The 26,336-nt window shown below is 45.0% G+C and overlaps 1 protein-coding gene across 2 annotated transcripts in view; it reads left to right on the forward strand.

Moving 5' to 3' along the window:
- Window positions 1–4,391: 4,391 nt before the first annotated feature.
- Window positions 4,392–26,336, forward strand: part of hgd (homogentisate 1,2-dioxygenase) — a 36,463-nt gene continuing 14,518 nt past the window's right edge. Inside the window, exons 1-10 of one of the 2 annotated variants that reach the window (XM_033033432.1) lie at window positions 4,392–6,012; window positions 7,290–7,361; window positions 8,585–8,673; window positions 10,741–10,846; window positions 14,910–14,969; window positions 17,061–17,152; window positions 19,423–19,457; window positions 20,210–20,289; window positions 21,006–21,105; window positions 23,752–23,876. In XM_033033432.1, coding sequence (XP_032889323.1) covers window positions 5,998–6,012; window positions 7,290–7,361; window positions 8,585–8,673; window positions 10,741–10,846; window positions 14,910–14,969; window positions 17,061–17,152; window positions 19,423–19,457; window positions 20,210–20,289; window positions 21,006–21,105; window positions 23,752–23,876 — 774 coding nt within the window. In that variant the 5' untranslated portion in view covers window positions 4,392–5,997. The remainder of the gene's footprint in view (window positions 6,013–7,289; window positions 7,362–8,584; window positions 8,674–10,740; window positions 10,847–14,909; window positions 14,970–17,060; window positions 17,153–19,422; window positions 19,458–20,209; window positions 20,290–21,005; window positions 21,106–23,751; window positions 23,877–26,336) is intronic. The other variant, XM_033033431.1, reaches the window with a different exon arrangement.

A 26,336-nucleotide genomic window follows, 5' to 3' on the forward strand; every position in this document is an offset into this window, starting at 1 on the left:
AAGTGAACCTCTGCCTAACCTGAAAGGACTGTTGGGGTTCCTGGACAGAGTCGAAGGAGGAGGTATAGTGACAGGTGTTGCATCTTCTGCAGGGGAAGGTGCCTGGGGAGGGGGTAGTTTAGGTGGGGAGGGATGAGTTTGGAATAGGTAAGGGGAGTGGAAAAGTTGACCAACCTCACACCCTCTGAATGTACAACCCTCCGCTCACTCTGTAGCAACCCTGACATAATCAAACCTGCTGACAAGGGAGGTGCTGTGGTAGTCTGGCACGTTGACCTCTACCGGGCTGAGGCCAGGGGACAGCTATCGGGCACCTCCTCCTACTTATCCATAGACCATGATGCCACAGATGAGCACCAGGCCTTAATTTCAAACACCATTACTGATTTCACCATCATTTCTGGCTGTCTGCTTTCCACAGCCTCCAAACTTATCATTTCCCAGCCCCGCGCAGCCTGTTTTGTACCTTCTTCACAAAATAGCGACAGGTGTTGCATCTTCTGTGGTTGCAGGGGAATGTACCTGGGGAGAGGGTGGTTTGGGTGGGAAGGGATGAGTTAACCAGTGATTTGCGGAGCGAACGGTCTCTGTGGAAAGCGGAAAGGGGTGGAGATGGGAAAATGTGGCTAGTGGTGGGATCCCGTTGGAGGTGGTGGAAATTCAGAGGATTACAGTATGTGTTGTATGTGACAGCTGATAGGGTGGAAGGCAAGGACTCTGTCAGGGGAGGGAGAGCAAGGGCGGAGCTGCGGGGTACCGAGGAGACACAAGTGAGAGCCTCATCTATGATGGGAGAGGGGAACCCCCATTCCCTAAAGAATGAGGACATCTTGGATGTTCTAGTATGGAACAGAGAGTTTGTAGAGTGCCTCCGAGATGGGTTCTTAGAGCAGCTTGTAATGGAGCCGACCAGAGAAAAGGCAATTCTAGATTTAGTGTTGTCCAATAAACCAGATATGATAAGAGAACTCGAGGTAAAGGAGGTAGTGATGAATGAATGAAAATGAATGAATGAATGAATGAATGAAAACTTTATTGTCATTCAGATATACACCTAGACACAGTGCACCTTGAACGAAATTTCGTTGCATTTGACTCTCCAATCAGGTAAATAGTAAAAGTGCTAGGTGCGTCCATAAAAATGCCTCATGTGCATGGTTTTGTAAAATAAATATATATAAAAAGTTTTTAAAAAGTGTCGATATTTAAAAAGTTCTAGCCTCGGTTTTGTTGATTGTTCAGTAATCTTATGGCCTGGGGGATGAAGCTGTTGCAGAACCTGGTTGTCCCGCTCTTCATGCTGCGATACCTCCTCCCAGAGTTAAGCAGTATAAACAGTCCGAATTGTGGGTGTGTGGGGGCTCTGGTAATGCCCTTAGCTCTAATCAGACAGCGCTTGTACCCCATGTCCATGATTGAAGGAAGAGAAGTCCCAATGATTTTTTCCGCTGTCCTCACCACTCTCTGAAGGCACTTCCAGTCCGCTCCTGTACAGCTGCCGCACCACGTAGAGATGCAGCTGGTCATGACCGACTCAATTGTGCTTCTGTAGAAGGTGGCGAGGATGGGAGGGTGGAGGTGTAAACTTCTCAACCTGCGGAGGAAGTACAACCGCTGCTGTGCCCGTTTTGCCAGAGATGTAATGTTTGTGGACCAGTTTAAGGTGTCCGTTATATGCACCCCCAGGAACTTGATCTTTTTCACCTGCTCCACTGCTGAGTTGTTGATGCAAAGTGGAGTGTGACTGGGCTGAATTTCATCAATGTGAAGAGCAGCGGACTCAGGACACAGCCCTGAGGGGATCCGGTGCTCAGTGTGATGACCGAGGAGGTGTTCTTCCCCACCCGCATAGACTGGGGTCTTTCAGAAAGGAAATCCAGGATCCAGTTGCATAGTATGGTATTGAAACCTAGGGGTGCCAGTTTGCTCACCAGATGCTGGGGGATTATCGTGTTAAATGCTGAGCTGAAATCAACAAACAGCATCCGCACGTGGGTGTTCCTCTCCTCCAGGTGTTGTAGGCTCAGGTGGACTACAGAGGAAATAGCATCCTCTGTGGAGCGGTTCGGGCGATAAGCAAACTTAAGCATAATATGATTAATTTTAATCTGCAATTTGAGAAGGAGAACGTTAAATCGGAAGTGTCAGTGATGCAGTTGAACAAAGGGGACTATGAAGGCATGAGAGGGAGCTGGCCAAGGTAGACTGGAAAGGGATCCTAGCAGGAATGATGGTGGAACAGCAATGGCAGGAATTTCTGGGCAGAATCTGGAAGATGCAGGATCATTTCATTCCAAAAAGGAAAAAAGATTCTAAGGGGAGTAGGAGGCAACCGTGGCTGACAAGAGAAGTTAGGGATAGATCACATCTGGAGTATTGTGTACAGTTTTGGTCTCCTAATTTGAGGAAGGACATCCTTGTGATTGAGGCAGTGCAGCATAGGTCCACGAGATTGATCCCTGGGATGGCGGGACTGTCATATGAGGTAAGATTGAAAAGACTAGGCTTAGAGTTTAGAAGGATGAGGGGGATTCTTATAGAAACATAAAATTATAAAAGGACTGGACAAGCTAGATGCAGGAAAAATGTTCCCAATGTTGGGCGAGTCCATAACCAGGGGCCAGTCTTAGAATAAAGGAAGGTCATTTAAGGCTGAGGTGAGAAAAAGCTTTTTCACCCAGAGAGTTGTGAATTTATGGAATTCCCTGCTACAGAGGGCAGTGGAGGCCAAGTCACTGGATGGATTTAAGAGAGAGTTAGATAGAGCTCTAGGGGCTAGTGGAATCAAGGGATATGGGGAGAAGGCAGGCACGGGTTATTGATAGGAGACGATCAGCCACGATCACAATGAATGGCGGTGCTGGCTCGAAGGGCCGAATGGCCTCCTCCCGCACCTATTTTCTATGGAACAGCTCATCTTGGATGCAGATGCAGAGAGAAGGGAAATGGTGGCGCTGTAATGGCGCAATCCGGAGCGGGTCTAGACATCGCCCCGCGCGGCTTTAACGGCCGCGGGACATGCCATCGACCGCTGGGGGCTCCAACATTAAGACCCGGAGCGGGGCCTTACATCGCCGGTGCGGTCTTAACGACCACGGAACTTACCATCGCCCGCCGGGGGCTTTAACATCCGGAGAGGATGGAGAGCAGGGGAGAGACAAGGCTTTGCCTTCCATCACAGTGAGGAGGAGATTCACTGTGATGGATGTTTGTGTGAATTGAGTTGGTTGTGTGTCTTGTATAATTGTTTCTTTTTGCTGCCAAAGGGACTAAAGATGGAAATTAGCTATTGGCTGTAATCTTGCATATTTACATGTAAATGTTCATCAATATGCACTGTCCCTGTTTAAAAATTAAATAAATAAAAATGCGGCGAAGATGGAGGAATTTGGAGTAGGGGATAGTCTTTGCAGGAAGCAGGGTGGGAAGAGATAGTTGTGGGAGTCAATGGGTTTGTAATAGATGTCAATAGTCAATATTTCTTGTGATGGAGACACAGATCAAGAAAGGGGAGGGATGTGTCGGAGATTTGAGTGCAGGATGAAAATTGGTGGTGGAGTTGATGAAGTCCATGAGTTCTGCCTGGGTGCAGGAGGTAGCACTGATGTCGTCATCAATGTAACAGAGAGAGTTCGGGGATAGGGCCAGTGTACGGCTGGAACAGGGACTGTTCAACGTACCCTACAAAGCGGCAGGCATAGCTGGGGCCCATGCGGGCGCCCATAGCTACGCCTTGGACTTGGAGGAAGTGGGAGGATCGAAGGAGAAGTGGTTGAGGGTGAGGACCAGCTCCACTAGGTGGAGTAAAGTGTTGGTAGAGGGAAATTGGATGGTTCTGATCTCCCGGTTGCTGGACACTTTAATTCTCCTTCCCATTCCTGCACAGACCTTTCTGTCCTCTGTCTCCTCCATTGTCAGAGTGAGACTAAATGCAAATTGGAGGAACAGCATCTCATATTTCGCTTGGGCAGCTTACAGCCCAGTGGTATGAATATTGATTTCTCTCACTTCAGATAATTTATTGTTCGCTATGATCCTTTCCCTCCAAAAGAAAGAACAGACCAAGTTGACAGACTGGGCGAGTCCCACTTGTCTGCATTTGGCCTTTAGGCCGCTAAATCCTTCCTATACATATATTTTAGTAACTTAGTAGTTAAGGGATAGGATATAGTTGGAATTACAGAGACATGGCTCCAGGATGTCCAAGGCTGGGAGCTCAACATGCAGGGGTATTTCATTTTATGGAAGGATGGACAGAAAGGAAGAGGAGGTGGGGTGGCATTGCTGGTTAAAGTGGAGATGAATGCAATAGCAAGGTGAGACATTAGCTTGGATGCTGTAGAATCTATGGGTAGAACTGCAAAATAGCCAAGGGCAGAAAGCACTTGTTGGAGTTGTATACAGACCACCAAACAGCAATGGCGATGTTGGGAATTGCATCAAACAAGAAATTATGGATGCGTGTAGCAATGGTACAGCAGTTGTCATGGGTGAATTTAATCTACATGTAGATTCAGAATGGGAGGGGGAGTTGAAGTGCTGGGCAACCGGGAGATCAGGTTGGTTATTGCGAACCGAGCAGAGATATAAGGACTTAGTGTACACATTGAACAGCAGTGGAGCAAGGACGCTGCCCTGAGGTTGGCCATTCTCTTGTTTCCTCCATCTGCTGTGTTTATCATTTAGCTCAACATGGAAGCGTCTGTTTTCCAGTAGCTGTTGAATCAGTTTGGTCAAATCCTCTGTCATGTCAGGGAGCTTGTTGAGAAGCAGCCCGTGGTTCACAGTGTCGTAGGCAGCTGTCAGATCAACAAAGACAACGTCAGTTGGTTCATTACTCTCAAAGCCGTCCTCAATGTGCTGAGTTAGATTGAGCACTTGACTGGCACACAATCTCCCAGGCCGGAAGCCAGCTTGCTCTGGTATAAGGTGTTGTTCTGTGATTGGGCCTAGCCTGCTCAAGATGAGGCGCTCAAAGAGCTTGAAGAGATGGCATAGTAGGGAGAAGCTTTTTGCTCTTTAGGGTCTTTCCCTGGCTTAAGGATAGCGATCACACGAGCTTTCCGCCATATTTTAGGTAGCTGGGAGAGGGTTACACAATTGTTGAACAGCAAGAGGAGCCACTCTCGTGTAATCTGCCCAAAATGTTTGATCTGTTCTGTGCGAATGTCATCATGGCGCTGCCTTGGCGTTCTTGAGGGAATGGATTGGTGTCTGGAGTTCCTTGCTGTTAAAGTACCAGGTCGACTCTCTATCACCCTGATGCCAGAGGCTCCTTTAGTGGGGCTTCTCGTGTGGTGGTTTGCCGTTCAGAAGCAGCTGGTGAGCAACCTGATCTGCTGTAACATTAAAGTGCAGCGTTGCCTTCTGGGGGTTGGTGTTCAGCTTCTTGATGGTTGCCCAAGCTCCCTTCCTGTTGTGTGTCATATCAACACTCTCAATTAGTTCTTCCCAGGATTTCCTTCGTTCCTATGATATTGCTACAATGAGCGTCTCCCGTTTTCATAGTTTCCTCTGAGAAGGGATCTTCCTCGTACAGTTTTGAGTTTTTCGCGTACAATGAGGCACTGTCAGCTGAGATTCCAGGTATATAGTACTCCGTACATCCGCGTGGAATATACTAACTACATACTAACTAACTATCCATGTTCTTCAGAGATGCTGCCTGACCTGCTGAGTTACTCCAGCACCCCTGTGTCAGTTTCTAAATGTTTCTCCATTCTATTTCCAGTCTGGTCATGTTTTTCCCACATTTAATTTTTATTTATTAGTTACGTGATGCATTTCATGCCTCCAGTTATCTTGCTTTTCAACCTTCTCATTCTGTTTACTCTTGCACCTTATTTATTTTACCTGTTGCAAGAGTTTTGGAGCATGCCTATTGCAAACCCGCAAGTATAAAGTCAACTTACCGACAGCCGGAAGGTTCAGTCGTTCACTGCTCGGTTGAAATTTGGACTTCTCCAGATTACTGAAACACAAATCAACTGGACAAAAATGGAACCGCTCAAGGTAAGAATAATGCATTTATCTATGATAGACCTAAGTAAGTTTAATTTATCACAAGTCATCTATCTTTTGCATTATTATTATTATTTTAATACAGTAGTATTAATATAGTCCACTGATATTTAATGATAAGATATTTGAGTTACTTTGGGGAAAAATAACCTTGATTCAAAACATGCTGCATCTTGAATGTATTAATTAGGGTATCTATAATTACACGTGATCAATTTTTAATGATAATCCTTGAAATGTTACTGTGTTTTTGTTTTCACACATTGTTACTAATGTCAGGGAATTGGTAATGCTTTCAATAGTTAAAGGTTGATTTTTTTAAATATCAAACTTAACGGTGTATTTCTGGTGAAAACTGTTGAAGGCAAAGTGCACAACTTTCAGACTTTGATCACAAATATGCATTTCGAAACATGTGTGTTGCATGGGCAACGACCAATGAATGGGAGACAGAACGTATCTGCCTCCTTGGCAGACGGGTCATAGTAACTGGGAGATCAGTCTGATCCTCCTCAATATGCCCTTTATTGTAGTATATTAAGTCGAATTTCACAATGTTGCAAGTCTGTTTTGATTGTACCAAATTTCTGTGATAATCGGGTTTTAATTTCCGCAGGAATATTTGCCACCAGGAGCAATTCAACCAAATTTATTGGAGACAAGAGTAACTGCAGATGCTGTTTTTACAAAAAAAAAGACTCAAAATGCTGGAGTAACTCAGCGTGTCAGGCAGCATCTCTGGAGAACATGGATAGGTGACCTTTCGGGTCGATACCCTTCTTCAGTCTCATTAATATTTTAATTAGAATATTGGAAAGCCTGTTAGGAGTGCAATCGTCATGATTTGTAAAAAACTAAATCCTTTCAGAAAAGAAATTCGGCTCATGGGAGGTGTTTTACAACAAAGTTCAGAACTAAACAGTCTATCAAGGAAGACACAAGGAACCACAGTTGCTGGCTTATAAAGAAAGAACTCGGGGACCCAACCCGAAAGTTACTCCAGAACTTTGTGTCTTTCAATTGAATTGAATTGAATTGAATAAATTCTATTCGCCAAGTATGTATACAAACAAGGAATTTGCCTTGGTGCCTGACTGCAACTCTTTTAAACTACAGGATAAAGGGAATAACGTTTATTGCAAGAGTCCAGTAAAGTCCAATTCTTTTGAGAATTAAGGATATGTAAAATAATTGTATTTTGTAACTATTTGGTTGTCGGGCATAAATGTGATTGCAGCCCCTTCATTTCCTGTCCTTGTATCCTCCAGTATATGTCAGGATTTGGCAATGAATTTTCTTCAGAGGATCCACGCTGCCCCGGGTCCCTGCCAGAGGGTCAGGTACTGTACAACCTCTCTATAGTTTGTGACTGTGTTAAACTCAACTAATGGACTCCAGCAGCCACCTCCTGAATTTGCACGACCAGTTTATAAATCAAGACCCGTCTAGGCTTGATCTGGTTAGAAATGAATGCACGATGCACATTTTAATATCCTGGTGAAGCACTAATCCTAACGCTGTACGTCAGAGGGAGAAGCCATCTCTACAGTGTAACACCACAAGATAAGAACTTATCTATGAGGCCAGATGCAAATTGGAGGAATGACCCCTCGTATTTTGCTTGGGCAGGTTACAATACAATCTTGATTTCTCTAACTTCCAGTAACCCTCACATCCCCTCTCTCTCCATCCCTCCTCCACCCAAGTCATTGTACTCGTTGACCTTAACGAATGAGGCTCAACAAGACAAAGTCGTCTTGTTGAGTCTCATTGTCTGTAACTCGTTTTCACCTAGCTCACAGCTAACAATGGCCTGTTTCCTATATCATTGTTACTTTTTTGCATATCTTTCATTCATTTGTTCCATATCTCTCTACATCATCATCTATATTTCTAATTTCCCTTTCCCCTGACTCTCAGTCTGAAGAAGAGTCTCGACCCCAAATGTCACCTGGTCCTTTTCACCAGAGATGCTGTCTGACCCGCTGAGTTACTTACTCCAGCTTTTTGTGTCTATCAACATAATTAGTAAGTCCTCCAAACCCATATGCCTGCTGTGACTTCCTATAAGATCACTGAGCCTTCACCTCAATGCATCAACTTCACATCCCTCGGTACCTTTTACATCGAAAAATCTATTGATCACAGGCTGGGTGAGTATAGAGTCAGAATAATCCTTGTGACATTGTAACCTACCTGGGAAAGCAGAGAATCCTCAATTTAAGGTCCCATTTGAAGATGAAAACACAGCCAGTTCACTTTATCGATGAAAAGGAAATAAACCGTACTAATTCTAAATCGTATTCAAATAAAATCAGAACATGCTGGGCTGTACTTTGAGCGTTACCCATTGCAACTAGTTATTTCTGCATGAAACAGTTCCTCACGGTTCACCAGGGATGGTACCTTGTATTTTCCAAGGAGATGGACAAGGAGGATAGTGCAACTGTATTTAGTTGTTGGATGTCTTTAAGAGCACTGATGATTTTCAAGCGATAAATATGAAAATAAATGAATCAAGTAAATGATAAAATAATAACATTTCTGTCTTATTGTGCTTCAGAATAATCCGCAAGTGTGTCCATATGGGCTGTATGCAGAACAACTCTCTGGTTCAGCCTTCACTTGCCCAAGGAGCACCAATAAGCGGAGGTAACTTTTTTAATTTCAAGTAATATTTATTCAAGTAATAAATATATACAATACAGGAACCGTGCAAAACATTCACCCGACATTCTCGGAGGCTATGCAAACATTCAATACTGTTTACACACTTTACCCAAATTTCTCCCCCACCCTTGCCGCTCCTGTGGCCCACTGGCGTGGAATCCCTTCCCTTATTTTTGAGGGGCATCTCCACCACACCCTGCTCCCCCCCGACCAGCAGCGGAAGGACCCTAGACTACATAATAGTTACAGCACAGACGGCCTGTGTGTGGCTCTGTGATCGAGCCACAGCTCAAGAGACATGAAGACTGCAACCAGTGCCGGGTTTAGATGAAGAGAGGCCCTAGGCTATTCTACTTGCGAAGCCCCTCCCAATCTCCGACCCCCACGACAAGAGTCCATCAGATTGACACCGATTTGCAGCCGAGCGTGGCCAATGAGATAAGGGACTGGAAAGCTGCGCTTATTTATTTATTTATTGCCAGTGCTAGTGTTGAGTTATTGGCTTAAAACAGTATTATTCTGAAATGGAGGGCAAGGAAAATTACTGAGGGTAGTTTAGAGACTACAGTGCGTTGTGACAGCATATGTAAGAAAGGCCTATGACAGTGTCAAAAATATTATACATCGTTTGGCCGGAGGCCCGCTAGATTTCGAGGCCCTAGGGTTCAGCCTACGAAGCCTATGGTAAATCCGGCTCTGACTGCAACTCTTTTGAACTAGACGTTTGTTGGGAGTGTGAGATGAGTGGGTGGGGAAGGGTGTTGTGCGGGGATATAACTTGCATGTTGAGTCTGTTAAGAAGCAAACCTGTTGTTTGTTAGAAGCGAAGTGACTGCATGGATATACCTTACACTTATTTTTAATCAAGGCAAGCACACAACCTAATGAGACCTGGGTTCGATCCTGACCTCGGGAGCAATCTGTGACAGCGTGGGGTCTCTCCGGGTGCTCTGGTTTCCTCCCACATCGCAAAGACGTGTGGGTTTGTAGGTTAATTGGCCTTTGCAAGGGCCTGTTTCTATGCTGTATCTTTCAATCAATCATTTCAGACCTCAAAAGGCTTTTTCCATTTAATTTATTTTCTGCAGTGCTTGTGGGAGTGCTGTTGATTGATTGAAAATACAGCATGGAAACAGGCCCTTCAGCCCACTGAGTCCATGCTGGCCATCAATCACCGTTCACACTAGTTCTATGTTATCCCATTTTCTCATCCACTCCCTACACATTAGGGGCAATTTACAGAGGGCGAATAACCTACAGACCTGCACTTCTTTGGGATGTGGGAGGAAACAGGAGCACCCGGACAAAACTCACTTGATCAGAGGGAGAACGTGCAAACTCCACACAGGCAGCATCTGAGGTCTGGATCGAACCCGGGTCTCTGGTGTTGTGAGGCAGTAGCGCCACCCGCTGCACAATTACGTATGTTGTGCTTGAGTACAACATGTATTTAGTTTTCTTCTGAAGATAGACACAAAATGTGGAGTAACTCAGCGGGACAGGCAGCATCTCTGGGGAGAAGAAATGGGTGACATTTCGGGTCGAGACCCTTCTTCAGACTAGTTAGGGAAAAGGGAAACGAGAGATATAGATGGTGATATGGAGAGATTAAGAACAATAAATGAAAGATATGCAAAAAAGTAACGATGATAACAGAAACAGGGCATTGTTAGTTGTTTGTTGGGTGCTAACAAGAAGCTGGTGCGACTTGGGTGGGGGAGGGATAGAGAGAGAGAGGGAATGCCGGGGCTACCTGAAGTGAGAGAAATCAATATTCACACCACTGGGCTGTAAGGTGCCCAAGCGAAATATGAGATGCTGTTCCTCCAATTAGCGTTTAGCCTCACTCTGACAATGGAGGAGACAGAGGACAGAAAGGTCTGTGTGGGAATGGGAAGGAGAATTAAAGTGTCCAGCAACCGGGAGATCTTCTTCTGCCAGATCAACTGGACCAGCCAATCCTTTACAAACTGCTGCACTTTGTGACACTGTGTGCCTGTGCTTTACTCTTCAATATGAATTATTTGCTATCTTTTCTGTTCCTTGCAGTTGGCTTTATCGTATTTTGCCTTCCGTTCATCACAGGCCGTTTACATCTGTAGTTCAGGGCAACCTGTCCTACAATTGGGACGAAGTTGACCCTGATCCCAACCAGGTAATAATACGTCTCCACATTTAGTGAGGCCACACACGGAGTGTTGCCTTCAGTTTTGGTCACCCTGCTATAGGAAGCATGTCATCAAGCTGGAAAGTATGCAGAGAAGATTTAGGAGGATGTTGCTAGGACTCGAGGGCCTGACCTATAGGGAGAGGTTGTGCAAGCTAGGACCTTATTCCTTGGAGCACAGGATGCTGAGGGGTGATCTTATCGTGTATAAAATCATGAGGGGAATAGATAGGGTGAATGCACAGTCTTTTTCGCTGGGTAAGGGAATCGAAAAAACAGTCGTAAAAATCAAATTTATTAAAATAACTCCTCTGCTGTGCATTTCATCATGCAGTGTATCGCAACCAACAGACAAAATGGTTGAAGCGAGGAGAGAGACAGTTGCTTCCATCTGGCGGCACGGTGGTGCAGCAGTAGAGTTGCTGCCTTACAGCGCCAGAGACCCAGGTTCCATCCTGACTACGGGCACCGTCCGTATAGAGTTTGTACGTTCTCCCCATGATCTGCGTGGATTTTCTCCAGGAGCTCCGGTTTCCACCCACACTCCAAAGACACACGGGTTTGTAGATTAGTTGACTTGGTATAATTGTAAATTGTCCTTAGTGTGTGTAGGATAGTATTAGTGCTATGATTGCTGGTCAGCACTGACTCGGTGGGCTAGAAGGGCCTGTTTCTGCGCTGTAACTCTAAACTAAACTAAACTGTTAATGCTGTGTAATTGAGGCACCATTCGAGTTGGTCATCAGAATATCTTAACGCAGCCGCCCGACTCATTACCCACACCAAATCCTGGCATCACATCACTCCAGTCCTCAAACAACTTCACTGGCTTCCCATCTCCCACCGGATCAACTACAAAATCCTGATCCTCACCTACAAAGCCCTCCACCATCTGGCCCCCCCATATCTCACTGACCTCCTCTCCCCCTACCAACCCTCACGGTCCCTCAGATCCACATCAGCCGGTCTCCTCTTCATCCACAAGTCCAACCTCCGCAGTTTTGGGGACAGAGCCTTCTCCAGGACAGCTCCCAGGCTCTGGAACTCCCTCCCCCAACTGATCCGCAATTCCGTGTCCCTCACCATCTTCCAGTCCCGCCTCAAGACCCATCTCTTCACCTCTGCCTATCCTTAGCCCCACGTCCCCCTCCCTTTTCATCTGTGCATTAATTGCCTCATATTGTGTTTTGTATTGAATTCTGTCTTTACTTTGTGTACTAGTCATGTCTCTACTATTTATTTCATTCCCCTTACATGTTTTTCCTCTACCTGCTAAATTTTTGTAAGGTGTCCTTGAGACTCTTGAAAGGCGCCCATAAATAACATTTATTATTATTATTATTATTATTATCTTCCTCCTCATGAAGGAATTTAGAAATAATATATTGCTTTATGTCGGTTATTTGCCAGATGGGATAAATTTTGAAGTTTAGTTCACCAACCAGCGATCCCCACACATGAACACTAACCTACACACACTAGGGACATTTATTTTACATCAAGCCAATTAACCTACAAGCCCCTACGTCCTTGGAGTGTGGGAGGAAACCGACGATCTCGGAGAAAAACCCCACCCAGGTTATGTGGAGAAAGTACAAACTCCGTTTAGACAGCACCCATAGTCGGGATCGAACCCGGGCCTCTGGCGCTGCAAGGCAGCAACGCTACCGCTGTGTCACCGTACTGCCCAGTGTCGCCATTTTCTTGGGACTAGGAACATAACAAATCAAAATGTAGTCTGGAGACACAAGGAGCTGCAGACGCTGGAATCATGAGCACAACACAAAGTGCAGGATAAACTCAGTGGGTCAGGCAGCATCTGTGGAGGGAATGGACAAACGACGTTTCTGTCCCATCTTGAATCATTTGTTTTGATATTTGTCGTATAAGTATATTTAGCTTGGTGGATAAGTTCTACGGCCTCTTGGGGCATTCTGGATTCTAGCAGGTAGTGCAATAAATATTTGACAGGAATATTTCTAAGACTAATAACTTGAGAAGGTGTTTACAGGGATGCAGTACGTGAGATGATTCATAAGGTGCTCATCCATGAGTATACAAAATAAGAAATTGATGTGATCCCTCACTAATTCTCTTTGAATTACAAGAGCTGAGAGAGCGAAAATCCACAGTTAACAACTTCACATGAGACTAGTTATCTGTTCTTCTTGGAGCCTAGTAGGTGTCCTTTGACAGCCTTGGTAAAAACAAAGTAACTGGCAGAGTGTGTGTGTCCAGTCATCCTTTGAAGTATTGCCACAAATAGAATAATTATATACGTATTTTTTAAATCAAATGACTGCTCATACTCTGTATCCCATTGCAGATTACAAGACACCTGTTTGGCTTTTAGAATCATTATATCATACGCAAGGAAGCAGGCCCTTCGCCCAACCTGTCCATGCCGACCAGATTTTATAATTGGACTAGTCCTATCTGCCCGCGTTTGGCTCATCTCTCTCTAAACTTTCTCAGCCATATAGCAGTCCAAATGTCTTTTTAATATCACCATTGTACCCATTTCTACAGCTTCCTCTGGCAGCTCGGTCCACATTGTCACGGTCCTCTGTATGAAGAATTTTGTGTCCTTGGTCCCTTTCAATTCTTTTTCCTTCTCACCTTAAAACTATGCCCTCTAGCTCTGTACCTATCTACCCTGGGGAAAAGTCCGTGACCATTCAGAGATCTATGGCTTTCATGATTTTATATACCTCTGTAAGATTACCCCTAGCCTGCCATAATCTAGGGTAAAAACTCCCAGCCCCTGCTTATAACTCCAGCTCTGGTAAAATCCTGGAGAATATATTTTGCAATGACATCCTTCTTGTAGCTAGGTGACCAGAACTGCACAAATAAACATGCAGCAGGAATATATTTGCCTTGTATGTGCCGCCTCTTCATGTTTCGCTCTATGCATTATAAAACGTGTCTAATTTTCATTTTGTTAATGGAATGTAAATTGGGCAATCGACATCATCAGAATATCACTTTGGTCTGAGGGTGAAAAATGGTCTTATTATGAGTGTATTCTTCCAATGAAGCAGGGTTAGAGAATAGGGGCGAGTTATTATTTATGGGCGGCACAATTGCACAGCGGGTAGTGCTGCTGCCTCTCGGAGTCAGAGACCCGCGTTTGATCTTGACCTCAAGCCCTGTCTGTGTGGAGTTTGCACGTTCTCCCTGTGACCATTTGGGTTTCCTCCGGGTGCTCCGGTTTCCTCCCACATCCCAAAGATGTGCGGGTTTGTACATGTAGGTTAACTGGCCCTCTGTAAATTGCCCCTAGTGTGTAGGAAGTGGATGAGAAAGTGGGATAACATAGAACTAGTGTGAACAGGTGTTTGATGGCTGGCATGGACTCGATGGGCCGAAAGGCCTGCTTCCATGCTGTATCTTTCCATTCAAATCAATTATGCAGATTTCATTTTAATGTCAAATATTCTGCTGGCCAGAAGTGTTCTCATGAATGTGTTTAAAACTTTCAAATATGAAATTGCAATTCATTGTCAATACAAAGGATTAGTATCCCGACTAGAATTAGAAAAATAAGTTCTTGACCCGAAACATCACCTATACATATTTCCCAGAGATGCTGCCTTTACTTGCTGAGTTACCCCAGCACTTTGTATCTTTCTATGATTAGGATCACATGTTGTGTACACACGTGTATCAAATGAGAATATTTCAGAATAAATCTAGTAGTCAAGTTGTGTCTGTGGTAAAAGAGGCTAAGCACCAAGTGCTGGAGGAACTCAGCGGGTCAGGCAGCATCTGTGGAGGGAATGGACAGATGACGTTTCGGGTCGGGACCCTTCTTCATACTGATGGAAAGACTTTCAATTTGGTAACTTTTCATTGACATTGGTCTGATGAAAGGTCCTCAACCTGAAAGATGACCTCTCAAAGATGTTTCTCATTGACTTGATCATTTGCAGAATTTTCTGTTTGTTGTTTCTCACGTCCAGCTACTGCAGAACTTTGCTTTTGCAGGTTCATATGTACACCCGGTAACAAAAGATGTCTCACACAAATGATTTGAATTTGCTTTTAGCTCAGATGGCTGCCATTCAAGATTCAGAAAGCATCGGAGAAGAAGGTCGATTTTGTAACGGTAAGATAGATATTAAATACTTTTACCTGCTTTTCCACCTGTGAATTTATATATTGTACTCATGAAGTCTAATGTTGAGACACGTACAATCAATATGCTAGTAAAGCCCCGTCCCACTGTACGTGTTCATTCAAAGAGCTCTCCCGAGTTTGCCCTGATTCGAACTCGGTGATTTACGGTAATGGCCGCTCGTCGGTACTCGGGGCTCTCGTGGACATTTTTCAACATGTTGAAAAATCTTCACGAGTCTTCCCGAGCTTATCAGCCATTAACGAGCCTTCCCGAGTACTTGCCGTTAGCGTTACGAGCCGCTAAGAGACGTCCCTGAGCTCCGACATACCCGCTACGTTCATTCTCCGCGCTTACCACAAGTTTGATTTTTTTTTAAACTCGCGGAGCTCTTGAATGAACTCGTATCGTGGGACAGGGCCATTACTGAATAAGACTATTCTGAAAATGTGTGTAATGCAGAGGGAACAACCCTGCTCCCAAATAGGTATCGAACAGCTTGCTGATCACAACTAGATCGTGATTAGATTATTTCCTTTAAACTGGGCCAACTTGGGATCCCAGCAAAAATGTTCATCTTTTTCAGACTATTCCAGATATGGATATAAAATGATGGGAGGTTTAGATAGGGTAGACAGTCAAAACCTTTTCCCCAGGGCAGAAATGTCAAATACTAGAGGGTATAGCTTTAGGGTGAGAGAGGCAAAGTTTAAAGGAGACCAGAACAAGTGCAGACCCGTTGAGTCTGCTCCCCCAAAGCACCCGTTCCCTACCCGTAGCTCCCACGGGAGGCGTGGACCTCCAACTCAAGCCGTTCCCCAACGTAAGATTCCAGCACTCCCCTTGCTTCCTCAGCAGTGATCTTTAAAAAAAATTCCAATCGCACTTGCCCTGCCCCTCCTAGTCGAGCCATTGTGACGTCATCACTTGAAGCTGGTCGGTTTGAAATTAAAGGTATTTTGATTTTTTTAACATTAATCAGTATTAAATTGAGAAATGAAGCATAAAATGTTCAGCAAAAGTGATCTCTGCCTTGAGGGGCAAAATGTGAATCAGAATATGTAAAAATCTTTTGAAAGTTGGCATTTTTAAAGCCTTAATCGCGAATAACGTGTCAAATATAGGATGAAATCTTCATTCAGGCTGGTCTCTGCTACCTGAGCCATTGTGACGTCATCATTTGAAGTTGGTGGATTTAATTTCAAAGTCTTTTGATGTTTTAAAACTTTAATCCGTAATAAGTCGAGAACTAAAGCATGAAATGTTCAGATAAGGTGATCCCGGCCTCGACGGGAAAAATGTCAACCAGAATATGTAAAAATGTTATCGTTACCGTGTAGTTTTTTTCGCGAAGATGTAAAGACAACCACATATACACACACATATATATACATATGCACACTAACAAGATCAGAGATGTATATGATATGATGTGCGAAGGTGGTGGGTGCCTGGAACGTGCTGCCAGGAGTGGAGTGGTGGTAGAGGCAGATATGATAGTGTCTAAGAGGCTTTTGGATAGGCACATGGAATGGAGGGATGTGGATCACATGCAGGCAGGGTAGATGAGTTCATCTTGGCATCATGTTTGGCACAGACATTGTGGGCCGAAGGGCTTGTTCTTGGTGCTGTGCTGTTCTTTGTTCCGTTACCGTGTCAAGCACCTGAGGAAGAGAGCTGATTACCAGCACTGATGGAGGGTTTCCTCACTCTACTACTGATGCTCAACCATCCGAGCATGCCCAGCTTTTTATCAGTTTTTCATAATTTGAGTGTTAATATATCATGTCATAAATTCACTGCAAAATATTACACATCATTTATTTCTTTAAAAATTGACACTTTATTTACCAGATAATGGTGATTTTCATTGCAATTTTTGGAAGACTGTAAACGAGATTCTAACATCAATTATTGAACTTACTTAAGCAATAGCATAGCCTTCTTGATAAATATTTTTTGGTGCTTGTGCTCATTTGTGAGTTACTGCTCTTTCTGGACAGCCTGGGACTATAAGGCTTTTCCTCGCTTACTTTCAACTATATGGTTAGCATTTTGTTTGAACAGTCCTCTTTTTGACAGGGTTTACATACTTTATGTGGAGCTGGGGACATCAGATCACGCACTGGCTTGGCTATTCACATCTATACCTGCAACATCTCCATGGAGAACAAGTACGTGTCTACTTTTACAAAGAGCATATTCTGTTTACACCAAGTGTGCAATGTGTAGAAAGGTTTTTGTTTAAGGAAGAATATATTTGCCTTAGAGAGGTTTAGTGTAAGATGGACCCAGAATGCTGGAGTAACTCAGCAGGACAGGCAGCATCTCTGGAGAGAAGGAATAGGTGACGTTTCGGGTCGAGACACTTCTTCAGACTTCTGAAGAAGGGTCTCCAAAACTCTCCAAGGCTCAACCTTTTATAGTGATACAGTGTGGCCCTTCAGCCCAACTTGCCCACACCAATCCACATGTTCCATCTACACTAGTCCCACCTGCCTGCCCATACCCCTCTAAACCAGTCCTACGCATGTACCTGTTCAATTGCTTCTTAAACGTTGCGAGAGTCACAATACACAATACAATACAATTTATTTGTCACTTGAACCTCATAGAGGCTCAAATGAAATGTTGTTTCTGCAGTCATACACACAAGAAAAAAAGACCCAAGACACAACACAATTTACACAGACATCCATCACAGCGCATCTCCTCCTCGCTGTGATGGAAGGCAAAAAAACTTATCTCTCCCCTGCACTCCCCATTCCCCTCCCGATGTCAGAGTCAAAGTCCCCGGCGGGCGATGGCAATTGTCCCGCGGCCATTAACGCCGCGCCGGGTGATGCAAGGCCGTGCTCCGTGTCTTGTTGTTGGAGCCCCCGGCGGGCTCTAGCAAAGTCCCGCAGCCGTTGAAGCCGCGCCGGGCGGTGATGTCAGGCCCCGCTCCAGGCACTCCTCGACCCCGCGACTCGGGCGGGAGAAGTCGCCGTTGCGGAAGCCCCGAAAAGCGGTCTCCCAGCAGGGACCCGCGGGCTCCAGGTGTCACTGTCCACCGGACCTGCGGTAAGCCTCCGAATCCCCGGGGTCGGGTCGCAGCCGAGCGCCACCACAGCTCCACCCGCTCCGAAGCCGGCCAGCTCCATGATGGTGAGTAGGTCCGCAGCTCCGCGACTGGAGCCCCTGGTCGTTCCGGTCGGAGGCCGCTCCACGTTGCAGCCCCAATGACAACGGAGACCCGACAGGGAAAAGGTCGGGTTCTCCGTGCAGGGGAAAGATTTTAAAAGTCCCTGCCTCAACGACCTCCTCCGACAGATTGTTCCATACACTCACTGCCCTTTGTGTAAAATTGTTACCCTTCAGATTCCTATTGCGACACAGTGGTAGAGCTACTGCCAAACAGCGCTAGGAACCCAAGTTCGATCCCGGCTACGGGTGCTGTCTGTATGGAGTTTGTACGTTCTCCCCATGACCTGCGTAGGTTTCCCCATGGATCTCCGGTCTCCTCCCACACTCCAAAGACGTACAGGTTTGTAGGTTAATTGGCTTGGTATAATTGTAAGTTGTCCCTATTGTATGCAGGATAGTGTTAGTGTGCGGGGATCGCTGGTCGGCACGGACTCGGTGGGCCGAAAGACCTGTTTCCGCGCTGTATCTCTAAACTAAATTAACCAAAAAAATATTTTCCCCCCTCACCATAAACCTATTACCTGTGCAAGTCCTGCCCTGACATGACCTGCCAAGAGGCATCACCTCACAGTTTCCTGTTAAACTCCATCTGCTATTTCTTGGCCCACTTCCCTATTTGATCCAGATCCTCAAGTAAACGTACATAATCCTCCTCACGCTACCAACATAATGTTCCTCACTCTCCTAACAATTTTTGTATCATCTGGAAATTTACCAATATTTGTCACGTGTACTGAGGTACTTTGCTTTGCTTCCTATCCAAACAGATATGATAATGCATAGTTACAAAAAGTCCAAACTCCAGTACAATATGTGAAGCAAAGGGGAAGATACAGAGTGCAGAATATAGTTCTCAGCATTGTAGCGCACCAGTTCCAGAGACTAAGTCCAATGTCCACAATGGGGTAGAGGTGAACCGGACTGTACCCCAGCTTAGAGTCATAGAGTCATACAGTGTGGAAACAAGCTCTTCGGCCCAACTTGCCCACACTGACCAACATGCTCCCACATCAATCCCACTTCCTGCATTAGGTCCATATCCTATCCATGTATCTGTCTAATTGCTTCTTAAACGTTGCGATAGTCCTTGCCTCAACTGCCTCCTCTGGCAGTTTATGGAAGGGCTGTTCAGAAGCCTGATAACAGAGGGTGAAGAAGCTGTTCCTGTGTCTGGTCTGTACCTTCTGCCGGCCAGGAGCGGAGAGAAGAAGCATTAAAGAATATAATAATTCAAAGCTATGATAATCTTTTGTTACAGGAGCTTCTACAATTCAGATGGGGATTTCCTTCTTGGTAAGTGAAACTTTGAAACCTAGGTCATTTGTCCTTTTATTCTACTTGAATGATGTGCTCACCTTGTGATCCAAAAATGATGACATCATATTTACAGAAACTTCATTTTAAAACCATCCATTTCATGAATGGGCTCCTTTGGAGTCTAGAACTGTGGGGGGAAAAAGCTTGATTTAGAAAGCAGAACGGTTTTGGGCGTGCACTGGCCCTCTCCCCGAACTCTACCTCCGTTACATTGACGTCTGCATCGGTGCTATTATATTAATTTACACACTTCTTCTTTCGTGTGGCGTGCACAGCCTAAAGTTGTTGGACAACTTGTTCTATTTGATCTTCCGTTTGTGCACGTCGAGTTGATTGCATTTGTCGAAACAGCGCGGACCACGTGAGGGTTGCAATCTTCCACCCCAATTTACACACTGGTTTATGCCGGTTTACAGATAAAAACTGGATTAACTCAGCGGGTTTGGCAGCATCTCTGGAGATCATGGATAGATGACGTTTTGGGTTGGGACCTCTCTTCAAATGTTAATTTTCCAAAACTGATAAGAAGTATCATTTACATGTTTTTTTAAAAAAGAATTAAGACTTTTTTTGATTTAAAAATGTAAAACTTTTTTTTTTTAAAGACTTCTGAAGAAGGGTTTCAACCCGAAACGTCGCCTATTTCCTTCGCTCCATAGATGCTGCCTCACCAGCTGAGTTTCTCCAGCATTCTTGTCTACCTAAGACTTTTTTTGTATTATTTGCAGTTCCTCAAAAAGGGAACCTCTTGATCACCACAGAGTTTGGCAAGATGCTGGTTGAACCTTACGAGATTTGTGTCATTCAGGTGAGCTGGAGAAAAGAATCTTTGTTTAAATATAGTCACAATGAACTGCCGATGCTGGATTCTTCAGCAAAACACAAGGAGCTGAAAGAACTCAGTGGGACAGGCATCCTTGAAACCTATTTGTATCATTACAGATGATACATATGTGGGCCAATGGGCTGTTCTTGTGCTATAGAGATTAGTTTAGTTCAGAGATACAGCGCGGAAACAGGCTCTTCGGCCCATCGAGTCCGCACCGACCAGCGATCCCCGCACATTAACACAACCTTACACACACTAGGGACAATTATACATTTATACCAAGCCAATTAACCTACAAACCTGTACATCTTTGGAGTGCGGGAGAAACCGGAGATCTTGGAGAAAATCCACGCAGGTCACGGGGAGAACGTACACACTGCATACAGATATGCACCTGTAGTCAGGATCAAAGCCGGGTCTCTGGCGCTGTAAGGCAGTCGCTCTACTGCCACGCCACCGTGCTGGCCTCTGTTCTATGTTCAGATATTGATCCTCTTCAATACGGCAAGCATACAACCATATCGTTGACACAATATATCTTGTTGGGACAATTTAATTTTAATCCTATTACTCTGAGTTTGCCCAAATGACAATTCTCTTCTTGCATTTGGATCACACAGAATTACCGATAAACTTTAAACAAACATGTAATTTGTGTATATCTAGAATCATTTATTTTTGATTTGTTCTTTCAGCAAGGGATGCATTTCAGTGTGGAGGTTTTCGAGGAGACCAGAGGTTATATACTGGAGATGTTTGGAAGCCATTTTGAGTTGCCTGATCTTGGCCCCATTGGTAAATATTGTGGTCTGCTACACATTTAGTGTTAGGATTTCCAGTGACATAATGTTATGTATGTAGGATAATCACAGTAAAACATTGATAATCCAGCATTCAGGGTTTAGAATAGGACTGGAATATATAGAGTATTTTACCCATAGTCGAGGAATCAAGAACCAAAGGTCATAAGTTAAAGGTGAGAAGGGAAAGATTTAACGAACGAGTTGCCAGAGGAGAAATTTAAACATAAAAACATCCCCCCACAATGGTTCCCATTATGAGGGAAGGCACAATGCCCAGTCCCCATCCCCAGTTCACCCATAGTCGGGCCTATTGAGGCCTCCACAGTTGCCTCCACGGAGGCCCGATGTTCCAGGCCGTTCTCGCCGGGTGATGGTGCCGGGTGTCGGGAGAATGCTCACAGCGGCATGGGACACCTGGAACGGCCGCTTCCGTACTGGAGGCTGCGGCTTCTGAAGCCAACAAGGCCGCGCCGGATGGAGCTCCACAACTGGTGATCTCACTGAGAGATCCCAGGCTCCCGATGAAAAGTCAGCAGCGCTGCCCGCTCCACAGACCTGCAGCTCCGCGATGTTTTTATCGGCGGTCTCAGCTCACTGGAGTTCCAGCATGGCGTCCCGGGTAGGGAATCGCCCGCTCCGCGATAGCGCTCAAGCGCTGTGCCGCTGCCGAGGCCGAGGTTCTGGGCGGTCCCCGACAGGAAACGCCGCTCCAGGCCCACTGGTAGGCCGCGAGGACGGGTCGACGGTGCAGCCTGGAGAAAAGCTGCCTCTCCGAACAGGTAGGGACCCTAGAAAAGCAGTTTCCCCCTCCCCCCCCCCCCCCTCCACCCACATAAAAAAAGCTAAAACTCCAGAACAAAAAACTCAACTAACTAAAAATAAAAAAAAGAGAGGAAAAAAAACCAAACAAAAAACGGACAGCTGCAGGCTGGGCAGCCATACCATACAGGACGGTGCCCAGCTAACAAGCTGCCAGAGGAGGTAGTTGAGGCTGGGACTATCCCATCGTTTAAGAGACAGTTAGACAGGTACATGGATAGGACATGTTTGGAGGGATATGGACCAAGCGCAGGCAGGTGGGACTAACGTTGGACACGCTAAAGGCAGGAAACATGTTGGGGGAGTCTAGAACCAGAGGCCACAGTTAAGAATAAGGAGTAAGCCATTTAGAACGGAGACGAGGAAACAGAGAGTGGTGAGTTTGTGGAATTCTCTGCCTCAGAGGGCAGTGGAGGCAGGTTCTCTGGATACTTTCAAGAGAGAGCTAGATAGGGTTCTTAAAAATAGTGGAGTCGGGGGATATGGGGAGAAGGCAGGAACAGGGTACTGATTGGGGATGATCAGCCATGATCACATTGAATGGCGGTGCTGGCCCAAAGGGCTGAATGGCCTACTCCTGCACCTATTGTCTATTGTCTAGTGTTGCTGGGACATGTTGGCGTTAGGCCGAAGGGCCTGTTTCCACACTGTATCATTCTATGACTCGATGACTATGTATTAGAAATGTTATTATCACATTGTGTAGCATCTAAATCATATATCTGTACACTGTGGATGGTTCAATTGCAATCATGTCCAGTCTTTCCGCTGACTGATTAGCATGCATCAAAAGCTTTTCACTGTACCTCGATACACGTGACACTAAACTAAACTAAAGTGAATTAAGAGACAGTTTAAGTGTTATAAGCGATGATATTCAATTGTCTGGAAAATCTGCCAATCCAGCCCCTCCACAATAGTGAGCAGAGGCCAGGGTTGCCCGTTACGTTGTGTGTGACTGCAACAGTACTTTGCTGCAAAGCACTACAGATGGGGGGAATCCAAAGCAGGAATGGTGAACAACACTAACCTCAGCAACTATGGTCTTGTATGGACTGTGCTCTGCAGACTTGTGTTATTCACTGTTATGGTGACCTGGTATGACAGTTATTAGTTGATTGTATTATTGATTATGTAGTTGTGTATGAGTATGTGTGTTATTACATTTATGGGCCCGTTATGGGCCTGCAGGAAGTAAGAATTATGCTGTTCCGTTACTGGTCCATAAGAGAATTAAACACACTTGGCTTGAATTGTTCGAGACCCACACGGAAGGAACTCTACCTGAAAGCACCTCCATCACAGCGACTGCAGTGCTAGATGCTGACTTTGAACATAGAACAGCACAGCACATAAACAGGCCTTTCGGCCCACAACGTCTGTGCTGGACATGATGCCAAGACCATCACTTATCTACCTGCACATAACCCATATCCCTCCATTCTCTGCATATCCAAAAGCCTCTTAAACACCACGATCATATCTGCCTCCACCACCACCCCTGGCAGCACGTTCCAGGAACTTGCCCGCACATCTCCTCTAAACCTTGCCCCTCTCACCTTAAACCCAAACCCTCTAATCTTTGATTCCTGGGAAAAAGACTTACCTGCCTACTTTCCCAAGTATAACCAACAAAACAACTACAGAAACTCTCCAACAATTAAAAGCTTCCCCCTTCAACTGGCACAAGTGAGTAACAGCATTTGAAATGTTTGAGGAAGTAAAGTTTATTTAAAATCGTTAGAGATTTAGCACTCCATGCCAGACAGGCAGTTGACGCTCGATGATATTCACCCTGGAATTTGATGTGCCTTGCCAGGAGCCAATGGCCTTGCCAACCCCAGGGACTTCAAGGTTCCTGTTGCATGGTATGAGAATCGGAATATTCCGGAAGGTTTCACAGTCATCAGCAAGTTCCAGGGCAAGCTTTTTGCTGCTCAGCAGGTAAGTCAGTGTCGAGTCAAATACTTGGTGGGTAAAGAGCAAATTGTCGACCACGGCCAGGTACATGCATGGGAAAGGTTTAGAGGGATATGGGCCAAACGTGGGCAAATGGGTGTATCTTGGACAGCATGGCCTTTTCTGTGCTGCATGACTCAATCTCACCCTGAAATATCACTTTTGCGCACGTTCATGAGCAGGTAACGTGCAGGTGTTTTACACAGTGTAGTCATGACTCTTGTTCAATTACTGATCGATGTTAAATTTATTAACCCGTGCTGGGAAAATTATAAGGAAAGCCACAATGATGATTGTTAAACATATAAAATTCTTAAAGGACTGGACAGGCTAGATGCTAGGAAAAATGTTCCCGATGTTGGGGGAGTTCAGAACCAGGGGTCACACAGTTTAAGAATAAGGGGTAGGTCATTTAGGACTGAGATGAGGAAAATTGTCTTCACCCAGAGAGTTGTGAATCTGTAGAATTCCCTTGGATGTCTGTGGATGTTTTTGAGAGAGTGTTAAATTTAACTTTTAGGGCTAACGGAATCAAGGGATATGGGGGGAAAAGCAGGAGGCACTGATTTTGGATGATCAGCCATGATTTTATTTTGATTTTATTAGGGACAGTGCATATTAATAAAACATTTGCATGTAATATGCAAGATTGTAGCCAGTGGCTAATTTCCATCTTTAGTCCCACACAAAAATAAACACATCCCAAACAAGGTAAAAAAAACAGAAGACAAAAACAAAAACAAAACAAACAATATGGTTTAGCCTGCAGTCATAACATAGAATAAATAACAAATACTCAACACAGTTTAAAGTCCCAAAGTCATTGTCTCTTCCCTCCTTGCTTTCCCTCTGCGCTGAGGCAATCCAAGCCTCCGATGTAATGACCCCGCCGGGTGATGGTAAGTAAGTCCCGCAGGCCGAATCCGAGCTCCGCAAATGATCATATTGAATGGTGGTGTTGGCTCGAAGGGCCAAATGGCCTACTCCTGCACCTATTTTTCTATGTTTCTATGACATTCCTGAACCAGAAGAAGGAAAACAGAGCCTGGGTTCTTGCTTCTTGTCATTATTCATTGGCATGAACTGAAGAAGAAAGCTGAAAGGTTGTCTTATAAAAAAGACACAAGGCGCTGCAGGAGCCCATTGGGTCAGTCAGCATCTCTGGAGGGCATGGATAGGTGACGTTTCATGTTGGGATCGTTCTTCAGTCTGATCCATGTTCTCTGGAGATGCTGCCTGATCTACTGAGTAACTTCAGCACTTTGTGCCCTTGTTTATAAACCAGTGTCTGTAGTTCCTTGTTTCTACTGCAATGTTCTCATGTTTGAGGTTCTACCTCCCCTACTGAATTATTTAATTGAGCTCCTTCTTATATCAACACTCCACCATCCCCATGAGACATAGGAGCAGAATTAGACCATTCGGCCCATCGAGTCTACTCCACCATTCAATCATGGCTGATGTATCTTTCCCTCCCAACCCCATTCTCCTACCCTCTCCCCGTAACCTTTGACGCCCCAATGGCGATTTTTTAGGCAACTGCCGGCAACTGTCATAGTCGGAGCAGGTCGCTGAAAAACCGTCGACAACCTACATCATCCTGGCGACAACTTACGACAGCATCAACGTCAGGAGAAGTCAAGCTATGCTCATCGGCGTCAAACCAACTGTCGGTGAAAATTTCTCAACATGTTGAAAATTTAGCGGCGACCAGAAAGACGCTAGGACATTTTGCGCGACTGAGGAGACGACTCCCGGCGACCACCGGCGAACATGTGGTGACAAACTAGTCACCTGTAGCTGCCTAAAAAATCACCTAAGTGGGACAGGCCCATAACTAATCAAGAACTTGCCAATCTCGAATTTAAAGATACCCAGTGACTTGGCCTCCACAACCATCGGAAGTTACTATGCCAAGTTTAGGTCATATCTCATAATTTAATTAGAGGGCTTTTTATAATGTATCTGTTGTACCTCTCAATTATCAATTAATCTGTACTTAAGTTCTTTGCCCGAGGAATTTCAGAGTTTGAATAAAATTCTGTACAGCAAGGCTTCACGTCCTCGCGTTCATATTCCAACCCCCTCAAAGTGAAGGCAAACATGACTTAATTATTTGCAATCACTGCGCTCACAAACTCCGTTATCAAAGACTCAAGTTGCCTAGAATTTTAGAAATCACCCTTTGATCTGAAAGCTTTAGTATTTAATGAGCAAAATGCAAAGTGCTGGAGGAAGGACAGGCAGGTCTCAGGAGAAAAATAATAGGTGACGTTTCGGGTTGGAAACTTTGTCCACCCAAAACGTCACCTATCCTTTCTCTCCAGAGATGCTGCCTGTCCCGCTGAATTACCCCCAGCATTTTGAGTCTATCTTCGTTATAAACCAGCATCTGCAGTTCCTTCCTACAGCATCTGTGGAGGGAATGGGCAGACCACGTTTCAG

This window comes from Amblyraja radiata, chromosome 14, assembly GCF_010909765.2.
Source record: "Amblyraja radiata isolate CabotCenter1 chromosome 14, sAmbRad1.1.pri, whole genome shotgun sequence".
Lineage (NCBI taxonomy): Eukaryota > Metazoa > Chordata > Chondrichthyes > Rajiformes > Rajidae > Amblyraja > Amblyraja radiata.